General features: G+C 39.0%; 1 protein-coding gene across 1 annotated transcript; it reads left to right on the top strand.

Annotated features, from left to right (window-relative positions):
* Positions 1-988: 988 nt before the first annotated feature.
* LOC105363089 (wee1-like protein kinase 1-A) lies at positions 989-9,838 on the top strand. Its single transcript, XM_011500683.1, has 6 exons — positions 989-1,272; positions 2,981-3,539; positions 5,606-5,930; positions 6,707-7,203; positions 7,682-8,064; positions 9,117-9,838. Exons 2-6 carry the CDS (start codon positions 3,164-3,166, stop codon positions 9,444-9,446), a joined length of 1,911 nt encoding a protein of 636 aa, XP_011498985.1. The 5' UTR covers positions 989-1,272; positions 2,981-3,163; the 3' UTR covers positions 9,447-9,838.
* Positions 9,839-12,503: the final 2,665 nt, after the last annotated feature.

A 12,503-nucleotide genomic window follows, 5' to 3' on the forward strand; every position in this document is an offset into this window, starting at 1 on the left:
GATTTCGCTAGTTTTATGACTGGTACGAATGTTTAGTTACGACAGCTCAGCTGAGGCGGCAAGAGTGTGTGTGTGTGTGTGTGTGTGTGTGTGTGTGTGTGGCGGAGGGGGGGGGGTTTGGAGGAATCAAAAGTCGCATGTCGCGTCGAAAGAAAAAAACGTGTCCTAGCGTAAATATTCATACCGTCGCGATAAGGCATGTGTACAGGTTCCCCCTCATCGCCCCACCCTTCCCCCACTCATCAAAACATAATATAGTAAGAAAGAAATCGGTAGAGAAAGGAGTGAAAGAAGGAAAGTAGGAAGAAAGGAAGGGACGGAAGGAAGGAAGGAAGGAAGGAAGAAAGGATGGAAGGAATGAATGAAGGTAGGAAGGACGGTCGGAAGAAAATTAAGAAGGAAGTGAGTATGCGAGAGTCCTGAATTCGAGGATAAGAGGCTTTGACGGGGATGCTGGACGACGTATGAAGAAAAACGCGATACGAGAAAAGGGCCAGGATGGCCGTCGATTTTATAGGGCTAAGCTCCGTAGCGGTAATGAGTATAGTAGCCGGCGAGCCTCGGCAGGCTCTTGCACGGCTCGTCTAAGCGGCCATTGTCGAGCCGTTCGCCAGTGAACCAATAGCTGCTCATCTTCCATAACCTCACCCGTTGCCGGATTTTGAAAGCCGCTTTCTAATTGGTCAAGCGTCTCATCACGGGGCTATCGTGCCAGCCGCGTACCCCCCCCCCTCTCGCTCACACTTACTCGCTCATACGCACGCTCTCTCTTTCTCACTCGCTCTGTCTATCTGTCTGTCTCGCTCTCTCTCCCTCCCTTCCAGAGCCGCTCTCGTGCTCCCTCTTGTTCTTACTCACGCTCGTTCTCTCTCTCTCTCTCTCTCTCTCTCTCTCTCTTTCTCTGTGTGGCTCTCTCCCCTTTTGAATGTAAGGAGAGAGCGAGCGGCCACCGCCATAACATAACGAACGTATCGTGAATACGGGACGCAGCGGCGACAGCAGCAGCAGCAGCAGCAGCAGCAGCAGCAGTAGCAGCAGCAGCAGGGCTCGGCCGAGAGTCTGCGCAAATTTTACGCGTGTCAGTAGCAGTTCTCATCATTGTGCAAGGATAACAACAGTTTTTCGTGCCGCTTCGCGACTCGGGGGAAAGCGTCGTTACAAGTGAGCGTGGTTCAAAGGCGCACCGTTGTCCTCTTTTACCTTCCTCCTTACGGCGTGCATCGGCGTTCGTTTGGCGGCCTGATACGCGCGAGGATTTATCCAAACAAGGAGGTGAGAGCAAAACGAAAGAAAGAGAGAGTAAAAGAGACGGGACGAGGCTGATTGGATGCGACTGTGTGCGCGTGAGAGAGAGAGAGAGAGAGAGAGAGAGAGAGAGCGAGCGAGCGAGCGAGTGAGTGAGAGTGAGTACGAGATTAAGTGAGAATGTGAGTGCGAGCGTGCGTGAGTGCGTGCGTGCGTGCGTGCGTGCGTGCGTGCGTGCGTGAGTGCGTGCGTGCGTGGGTTGTTGAAGGCAGGGCTCAACCGAGAACCGCCCGGCATCACAAGCAGCCAAACAGCCATTTCATTTTTTTCCTTCCTTTCTTTTTTTTGTTCCTCCTCATTATTCTCTCTTGTGTACGCGTGTGCTCGACAATGACGGAACTAACCCGACTTTATAGCATCTTATTCCGAGTTGCTCTCGATATTAAAGAAGTTTACCAATGTGCTTTTATTTTTGCATTATCAATTCACGAATGGTGTTACAAAAATGTAGATTTGTATTTCATAGTTAAGGAGACCGGCAGTGGTGGCGGCGGTGGCGGTGGCGGCGGCGGCGGCGGCCGCTACCGGTCTCCCATTCCTTTTGCTTTAATGCATTTTTGTCTCGCCTATTTTAAGAGCTTCTCATCTGCCAATACGGTAGATCCGTGGCTTCTTTTTTTTCTTCTTTCCTTTTCTTTTTGTTTTATTATTTATAATATACAATTTTTGTTTGTTTTTTGTTTTGTTTTAAATCATAATCTTGCTGTAATAGTAGCGGGCTTCCGGGGGCATAAATCCAGGACCAACCGTCGAAACTATCCATATTCATATAATATTGCTACGTAAAATGGGGGAAAAATATTAAGATAAACGATAAAAATCACGAGCTGTTAAATAGTTTCGTAAATTGGGCTGATTGATACACATCCGATACGACGTGTAACGCCGTTGATCACTTCATTAATTTTGCTGCGCCAGTGGGTGGGTGGGTGGAGGCAGTGCAATGTAATTTCATGTTGTTACGACTCTCGTCACCGTGAGTAGGCTCAGCTGCGGCGGCGACGGCGGCGGTGACGGCGGAAATATTGATGATTGATGGGGGATAAATCGATGAATGTACATTATGACGACTGAGGGGCTTGCTTAATTGACAAAGCACAGACGTTTGTTCAATGCTGGAGTAGTGTAATTACCCATTCGAGCTTTACTTTGTAATTGTACTCAATGAAAGCCCCACTCCGTCGTCAGATTGGTACTTGCGCTTCATCACTCTACCTTACGTTAAAATCACGTTTACTAACTACGGATGACCTTGGAACAAAATACACGAGTCGAAAGTCTCGTCTAGAGCGAGTCGAGGGTTAAGGAATTTTTATTTTTTTGTGCCCTTTTTTGTATCTTTGTTTGTTTGTTTGTTTTTTTTTTTTTTGAATGCAATTTCAACACACTGCTTTCTCGTACGAGACAACCAAAATAAATTGGGCCCAATTCCGCTGAGGGCACTCGCCATTCGAAATACTGCCGCTCCAAACGCTAATGGACACGATTTTATTAATAAAGGGATAAAAGAGAGAGAGAGAGAAAGAGTGTCTATCTTTCAAATTCAAGCACAACGGATCAAATTTACAGAGCAGATGACGTCAGAGCAGTTGAGCTGAGACGACGAGAGGCAGGCAATGGTCGGACCGACCGCTCCCCGATCCCGATTGTCCTAACGCTTACATTCTTGAATTAGCTGTTAAAGCCGAGACCAAGGTGCGAGAGCCGCGTATACACGGAGGTAAACCTGCAGCGCGTATGCGCGAGGGCTCCGACTCCTCGACTATCTCTCGGAAGGACCCGTCTCTTTGGCGCAACGGACGTGGACGTCGCCAGAGCGAGTCGCGACTTTAATGGTGATCAGCCGGGGGCCGGAAGCATGCAGCAGCAGCGGCGGCAGCAGCAGCAGCAGCAGCAGCAGCAGCAGCAGCAGCAGCAGCAGCAGCATTACGAGGCGCGCGACATCGAGGACGAGGAGCTGAACATCAGCTGCCGCACGACCAACAGCTCCGGCTGCGACGTCGATGACGTGTGCGCGCTCGATACATCGACCGAGGACCTCGAGGCGTGTGGCACCGCCGACCTCCTTCTCCATTTGCCCCAGCCGAGGAAGCTCTCCTTCGACAACGGCATGGACTTCAGTGACGACGGCGGTGGTGGCGACGGTGGTGGTGGTGATGGCGGCGCCGCCACCGCCGCCGCTGAGCCGACGGGCTCCGGGTCCAGTGACAGGACGCCCTCGGTTATGTTGACAGGTACGACTGCCTGGTATTGACGGCCCCGATGTCATAAGCTTCCGTGTCTCTTCTCCTACTGCTCGGCGCCCCTACTTTCCCACTATGTGCTCGCCCCTCCGTCGTGATGGGATTCTTTCTCGACGGGGAGTCTCGCGCGCTACGTGGATATATTTTAGTGACGCGTACGCGTGGCTACTCTTGTAGCGTTGTCGACTCGAGGAATTTTGCAATTTTGCGCTCGTACATTTTCGTCTGTCGGCCATCACAATTTTCTCGGGACATGGATCTCCGTTTCTTCTTAATCAATGCGTTAGCAAGTATTCAAGCTCACGAGGGTTAACAAAAGTTAAGTTAATCGCTTTGTGGAGATTGGCATTTGGTAGAGATTAGCGTATTAATCTTACAATGCGTTAAGAGAAAGTGTGAATCGCGGTTTGAGCTTTGATTTTTCATAGTTTATGGGCTGGGATGATAGATGGTGCATATATAATCGAATCGTTTGTACTTAGATGCTATCGTTGCAGCTGAACATTGTTACAACGCATCTTCAAATTTGTATAAAACAGGAAACACCTTATGCGAATGTAATTAATTGCTCTAGTTTTTCAAAAAAATAATGGCGTATTTGCACATATTTTACGTTTTAATTTTTTGCTCTAACGATGAATTATTTTATAATTTCATTATAAATGCAAGGCACTGTAGTAATAACAATATTAATGATAACTTTAATAATTGGAGAATCTGAAAATCTATGTTATAATGTGACCACGATGTGCATGGGTTGGTTGAAAGATATAAACTGTTAATATCATTTTAGATAATGCCAACGCAATAGTATCGGAATAACGAATCGTTAAGAATTTTAATTATCGTTATGCTGACAATTAATTTTCAACCTTATATAAACTAAGGGTAAATAATTTAGTCGAAATTACTTTTATCGAAATTCTTTTGATGCCAGACAATTATTGCAAGTGACGAAACAATTATCGTTATTATATAATGTTTTTTTATAATTGGCTTAAATAGTAATTATTGTAAAATCCATGTCCTAAAGTGTGCTACATTGATATTTCATTATGCGTAGTTAATAATGGAGTCGCTTTGGTAAAGTTGCACGAGGCAAATTTAAAAATTGCCTCCTATTCTAAAACGATAATCTGCCTGTAGAACAATGAAAAAAAAATCCACTTCTCCTTACACAATTATACAATTAAGAATATTAGGGTATTCTTTTTAAGATAAGATGTATGCTTTGGAGGTGTTTGTTTGTTTGTCTGTTTTTTGAATCGCAAGCTTTGTAATAATTTTCAACATTTGATTCCGCATTTATCAACGAAACTGCTTAAATAAACTAGAATTGTAAAATGCTTTTTTTCCCCTAGATGCCTAGTGTATCTATTTTATTTTCAATATTTATAAAATTGAGTAATCCTATGAACTTTTTCATTGACTTTGCGCTGTAAAAAATGTACCGTAGGCCAAAAAAAAACAACGTTAAACCTTATTTCTATATAAAATACAATTTTTTATATGCCTTACTTACTTGTAATTGTAGTCAAATTTTTAAAGATAATTTGAATTTACTAGATCGTACCTATTACTTATCTAGTGTAACGAAATCGCACTAGTTATTGCACATTATTTCTTAGAGCAATAAGTCCTTCATGCGAGTCGTGTGACATTGATTTTGATGCTCGTGTCGTATGAAAGTAAAACGATACTATTAAAATGAGATCGATATTATATTATGTAGCCCGATCTGCTATTAGCAAAATACATGTATTCTCGTTGAAATTAATTTATCTGAATCCAAAGCATGATTCTTTGTTTGCCATGCATTGAATTCATTAACATTAATACATTTTTTATAATGTGCCCGATACAATGTATGAACAAACTTACAGCGTACTCTATAAATTTGTAGGGCATTGACACAATAGCATTGAGACAATTTCCAAAACTACAAATTTACTTTGATTATAATAAGCCGTCGATAATTATTATTATTCATTGGTTATAACGTTCGACCGGTTATTCGATTCTTGATTTTCAAATGCTAAATGCTTATGTTGGAACAGGTCCTATGGGAATTAAGCAAGGACACCGCGAGGGAGCCCCACAATGCAGAGTGATCTTAGCATGTAGTCCACCTTACAAGCGAGTACGTGCGTTAAGGCTATTCGACTCGCCCGCAACACCAAAAACGCTAATTGAAAAAAGCGCAATGCACACACCTATACCAAATAAATGTTCGAGGCTGTTTCATCCGGATAAGCCTAAAGCTGTCCCGTCTTCGTACCAGAGCAAATCTGATAAGCCAACGGCAAACATCAATCCATTTACTCCAAATGGAATGCTACTCACTGCGAGGAAGAGAACCAGATCCAAACGAAGTTTAGTTGGGTGAGTCGACATAATTGGAGATACTCGTTTAAGAATTCTTTTATTGCATAGCTTATCGTTCTGAATTTTATAATTTTCTACTTTAATCCAGTGCATTAGATGATTTATATTCGTATTTATTTTTTATTAGCCTGCGTGCTTCTACTTGAGCTTAATATGTTTGTATTTATTTCTTATTATTATCATTGAATGCGTCATTGTTTAAAGGGATTTTCTTGAAAACTTATTTATATCTTAATAATGGGTAATCAAAATACAACCGGCGTAGGTGCATGGGAACAGTACAAGAAAACAACAAGAATAGTCATTAATAATCACGAGTATAAATAACCAACGATTACGATAGAACCTTTAATATTATGTTATTTGATGTTTATATTTCAATTTTTGTTTTTTTTTTTCTTTCTTTTTTTTGCATTTAAATTCTGAAAATACAGCTAATATTAAATTATTTTTCTTCTTCTATTTAGCTTTAAACGATGGAAAATAAAAATATTGTACACATTTTACCAATGTAACTCGAGTAATAATGCGATAGTAACCATTAGCAAGTTACAATATGAAAAATAAACATTCTCTTTCTCTTTCTTCATTTATGCTTTCAATATAAATGCTGACACAATTTTATTCAATATATAATTGTGCAATAATAATCAAGGATCTAATACTCGTAGTCGATGCTTCATTAGCAAGTGTAAACGCCAAAGTGCCTTTTATGCTATAAGACAAAGTACGAACACGAACAATAATTTACTTCTATTCTTATATACCCATAGGTCGCCAGAGCTGCGAATACCAAAGTTTGACCTGATAGACTCGGAGGAGTCGGATAACGATCTCGAGCAGCCAACGAAACGCGTCGCCCTTCACGAATCAAATATCTCGCGCTATTACCAGGAATTCCTCGAGCTGGAGCTCCTAGGTACCGGTGAGTTCGGTTCCGTCTACAAGTGCACGCACCGGCTCGATGGCTGCAACTACGCTGTGAAAAAGAGCATAAAGCCGGTGGCGGGCAGCGTGAACGAGAAGAACGCGCTGAACGAGGTATACGCGCACGCGGTCTTGGGTAAGCACCAGCACGTCGTCAGGTACTATTCAGCCTGGGCGGAGGACAATCACATGATCATTCAGAACGAGTATTGCAACGGTGGCAGTTTGGCGGACGCGATTAACAATTTGAGGCAGGAGAAGAGGCACTTTTCCGAGGCAGAGATTCGGCAGCTCCTGTTGCACATCGCCGAGGGTCTCCGATACATTCACAGCATGCAGTTGGGTAGGTTTTTTGCTTCGTCGTTATCTATGGAGAATCGATGCTCGAGTAGTTAGTCAAGCCTCGAGGAATTAATTTATTAATTTGCTTTCTAAAAGCGTACTATCTCTGAATGTTTGGTACATTCTTGTTTGATAATTCACGCGCTGTGTTATTTGTGTTAGTGTTACTCGAGCAATTTTTTACTTTTACGCGAATTGGTGCGATCGAACTTGAACAAAATAACTAATAATTAATATTTAATATTTAAATGCCGAAATAACAAAATAAAGAAAAAAAGTGTGCGTGTGCGTGTGTGTGTGTATATATATATATATATATATATATATATATATATATATATAGATATATAGATATATAAATATATAAGCGCGCAATGGGAAATTTTATAAAAGCAGCAGCACCTCGCGTTTACCCGCGCCTAAAATTTGCCATTGCGAAGAATGCTTGATGGGACGACGTTGTTTCTTTCAATGAGCAGTGCACATGGACATCAAGCCAGGCAACATATTCATATCGCGAGAGAAGAGTCAGCTGCGAGTGAACTACGATTCGGCCGACGACGGCTTTGACGAAGAAGAGACTGAGGAGGAGATCACCTACAAGATCGGCGATCTGGGACACGTCACTTCGATAAACAACCCGCAGGTGGAGGAGGGCGACTGCAGGTATCTACCGACCGAGATCCTCCACGAGGACATTACGCACCTGACGAAGGCTGACATATTCGCACTGGGACTGACAATGTATGAGGCGGCTGGTGGTGGTCCGTTGCCCAAAAATGGACCCGAATGGCATGACATCAGGAAGGGCCACCTTAAGGAACTGCCGCAGTACAGTAGGGATCTCAACGATTTGCTCAAGGTGCGTGCACTTACTTGCCTTCAATAATTGCGCTTATTCGCGCAGCGATGATGTAATTGCTGCCATCGCCACGATCGTCGTCCATAGATTTTGATTAAATGTTAGGCGGCGGGGCCCGTGATAGAATTTTCACAAGCAATACAAAAATCAAAAATTAATATACGAATCGTACAAATGGTTGTATTAAAAATATGACTTTACTTTATTTTATTGATTGCCGAACTATCAATACTCGGTACACTTAAAGCTATATTAGCATGATAAATTCAAATTCGCCCAAACAACTGGATATTCATATTCGCGGCTTTAATTTTTTATTCCTTATCTAAGTTTTTATTTTTTTTTTTTTTTATCATCAGTTTTAATGCTTAAGCAAGAGCTTTATGTGCACGAATAGAAGATATTTCTGCAATTTGCAGGTACATTTTGTCGACATTCTGATGTGTATCCTGCACATTACATTGCCATTCAATGTTGAATCTCTCTCTCTCTCTCTCTCTCTCTCTCTCTCTCTCTCTCTCTATCATAAGCACAAAGATAGGCTTAAACATACACCATAATAATCTTAAAAAGAAAAAGAAAAAAAAAACAATAATCTCCTTCAGCTACAAATTTATTGTATTGTTGTAACATCTATTTATTTAGATTATTCTATATATAGTTGTAATGAAATTATATTATAAAGAAATTAATCGAAAGAAAAGTTTTAAGAAAGTATGCGCCTCATTTATGTTGTAATATTAACGCCTAAATTTCTAATCCTTACAGTTTCATAAGTAATCGCATTAAAGATGTTCGTAGGCAACGGAACGTTCAATGATTATTATGAATCACGTTTAAAATAGGAATCCGAAATCCGAAATCCGAAATCTGAAATTCATCAATGATTAATCGGTATCGGGCGTAAGCCGTTTGAATTAAAATCATCCACACAATAATAGTTAAACACATGAAAATAATTGTCATAAAAAGGAACAAGATGAGATTTCGGCCACTCGTAAGCCCCAATTAGACTTATTCTTTATTATATTCTCGTTCATTATACCTTTCAGCTAATGATCCATCCGAACCCGGAGATGCGACCGTCCGCGGTGAGCTTGATCCAACACCGGGTCCTCAGCCCTAATGGCAACAAGACCAAAGCTCAGTTGCGCCGCGAGCTGAACGCCGAGCGTCTCAAGAACGAGATACTCTCGAAGCAGCTCCAGGAGGCGGCCAAGTGCCTGAAAACCATCGCACCCAACATGGTCGCCATTAATAATGGCCAGATGAACACTGGGGTTGCCAACGGTGGCTACAGGCTCAGACCCACGCCCACGAGGACGTCGTCGCGTGTCCTTGGCAAGAAGGTCAATCGCAGTAACAGCACAACGAATTTTTGAGAGCTGCATGTGGAAAATAATAAGCTGTGTTTATCCATTACTTTCTTTCTATGTAACGTGCTTTTTAAGATACGCAGAGAGAAAGTGAAAGACGGCGAGCGCGCGCGCGCATATACAAGAGGGAAAGAAAGATCGCGGCACCCGTCGGTGCTTTTTGTATTGTGATATCCGGTTATTACTTTTTTAGTCTGTAAGTCATCAGAGAGAACTAATCGTTCATCTTTTTTGAGATCAGGGACCCTGAGCAGAAGCAAGAGTTTTTTTTTAATTTTACGATGATGTTGAATTTATTGCAGTAATTTTATTGCCCCGAAAGAGGCGCTTCTCGAACTTTTATTTTATATACCAAGTATTCAAATAAATGATGTATAATTTTACAACTAATATTTAATTATCAACGAAATAATACCGTTTCAATTTATATTATAAACTTCATACATCCATGTAAAACTAACAATCAGTATGTTCTCGAGAAATTTTTTTTTTACTCTTATTATGCTATTATGCGTCTGCAGATATGTTGTTGTGTATGATTGGTATGAAAAAGTCCATGTTACATAAAATTAAAAGGAAATAGATTTCAAGCGCTAATTTTGTTCATGGTCTCTGTCTAAGATTCATTATCGCCTTGAATCGAGCTCGGACGTTGTATTCAGAGTGAAATTGCTTGCCTTTACAAATATTATGTACATGTAAATAATTTTCTTCGTGAGATCCTGCGGGCTTTTTTCTAAATATTTATTGTTTCAACCGAATGAAAAAATTTTTTGCATGGGTTGCCATTATTATTTACATTGATTACAGTAGTATATTTTTTTATATATTTTTCTTATTTGATTACAAACAAAAGAATATATATTTTTAACAGTCATTTAACGATTGTTTTATATTAAAAATAAAATGGAAGTATCGTTATCATCTCGCTTCCATTGTCGGTGATCATATACAATTATCTTGGAAAATGATATATAATGTTTTGATCACGAGATTTTTAAAGTGATCATTTTCAAAACTATTTTATAAAATACATTGCATGTTTATTATTACTACTACTACCGCTACCAAACCACTATTACCATTACCATTATTATTGCTACTACTACAACTACCACTACTACAACTACTACAACTACTAATACTGTTACTACCACAACTACCATTATTACCAACCAACGCTACTACCACTACTGCGACCTTTACCACCACTACCACTGATACTACCACTACTGCGACCTTTACCACCACTACCACTGATACTACCACTACTGCGACCTTTACCACCACTACCACTGATACTACCACTTACCGATACGAATACTACAACTGCTATTACCACTACTACACTAATATTACTAGTAATACTACTAGTACTACTACTACTACTATTACTACTACTACTACTACTACTACTAATACTACAACTGCTATTACCACTACTACACTAATATTACTAGTAATACTACTAGTACTACTACTACTACTATTACTACTACTACTACTACTACTACTAATACTACAACTGCTATTACCACTACTACACTAATATTACTAGTAATACTACTAGTACTACTACTACTACTATTACTACTACTACTACTACTACTACTAATACTACAACTGCTATTACCACTACTACACTAATATTACTAGTAATACTACTAGTACTACTACTACTACTATTACTACTACTACTACTACTACTACTACTATTATTATTATTATTATTATCGATATTATTTTAAATTCAATCTGCATGTAATACCAAACTACAAAATAAAATCATATTTTAAAAAAGAATAAATTCAATTAGGATCAATACTTAGTGGGATGTTCTCATAGGCATTTTCATTCGTTTGCTTTATTTTGAAAATAAAAAAAATAGACGTTGACTTTTTCGTTTCGTTCATTCTATTTTTAAGACTAATAATAATAAAAATAAAAAAAAAAATAATAAAAAACAAAAACAAAAATTAATAAAAAAAAAAAATAATAATAAAAAATGATTGATTTTTCTTTTTACAAAGATGACCCCAGTAGTTTTTATTTGAATATAAACTCCCGATAATTTAATAAAAAAATGAATAAGCCGCAATTTGACTCTGTATATACTACTACCACGAGTCAAAGCGTTTTGAATCGATGTGTACTTTATATTGAAGGTAGGCGATCTTTTTTTTTTTTTGTAATTTTTTTTTGTTTTTTTGTTTCCTTCTCGTAAATTATTCTCGTAATGATTTTAGTCGTCTAATTCTTCAGACATCTACTAATTATACACTTACGTTTAACTTTTATCACTAACAATATTGTGTTGTATAGTACATTATATAAAATATTTTTATATTCATGTATAATAAGCTTAAGGGACGAAAGTCGTGTTTTTCCTAGGGTTAGTTGGCGTTAATTGTTAATTAAATTTTTTTCGCTTACTAATTAAAACAATAATTTGTTTTAAATAATTATTGTTGCGATGCATTGAAATGACAAGTAAAAAAGAGAAAATCAATTTCTAACACCGTATCGACTTTTTGAATTTAAAAAAAAAAAACAAACAAAAACAACAGGAGGTTTTTACAGATTCATTCGAAGAAGCATTTCGTTCTTGATCAGGGTAACACAGGAGAACATTTCTACGAGACGGTAATCAATTTATTTTTGTTTTATAAGCCATTCGTAGAAAGAGAGGGAAGACATTTCGATAAAAAAATTTTTTATTTCCTGCATAAGCGAAAGTGTATCGTTGCAATTTGTACAAACTACCTTGATGAAAAAAAATTTTTATCGATCGTTTTCTATTATCCCGCTTAATTCTCGTTGTGCGTTTGCACGTACAAAGTAAACAAACAAGAAAATATTAATAAACAAAAAAAATAAATAAATAAATAAAATAATAAAAATAATAAAAATAAGTATTGCAAAAGCAGCAGAACGTCGTTTCCGTCGTGCTCTTTTTACAAGCATGTAATATTGAGAAATAGAAATAAATAAAGCGGATAATAAAATGTTTCGAGCATTGTGAACTGCATAATCATACTCATACTCAATTAAGTATGAAAATTG

Source organism: Ceratosolen solmsi, unplaced genomic scaffold (genome assembly GCF_000503995.2).
Source record: "Ceratosolen solmsi marchali unplaced genomic scaffold, CerSol_1.0 scaffold27, whole genome shotgun sequence".
NCBI classification, from domain to species: Eukaryota; Metazoa; Arthropoda; class Insecta; order Hymenoptera; family Agaonidae; genus Ceratosolen; species Ceratosolen solmsi.

Bases quoted from the DNA above. Each gene is read 5' to 3' on its own strand.
- LOC105363089 (XM_011500683.1), top strand. From the start codon at position 3,164: ATGCAGCAGCAGCGGCGGCAGCAGCAGCAGCAGCAGCAGCAGCAGCAG. The intron at 3,540-5,605 runs GTACGACTGCCT...ATGTTGGAACAG, and splicing joins GCCCTCGGTTATGTTGACAG to GTCCTATGGGAATTAAGCAA. The intron at 7,204-7,681 runs GTAGGTTTTTTG...TTCAATGAGCAG, and splicing joins CATTCACAGCATGCAGTTGG to TGCACATGGACATCAAGCCA.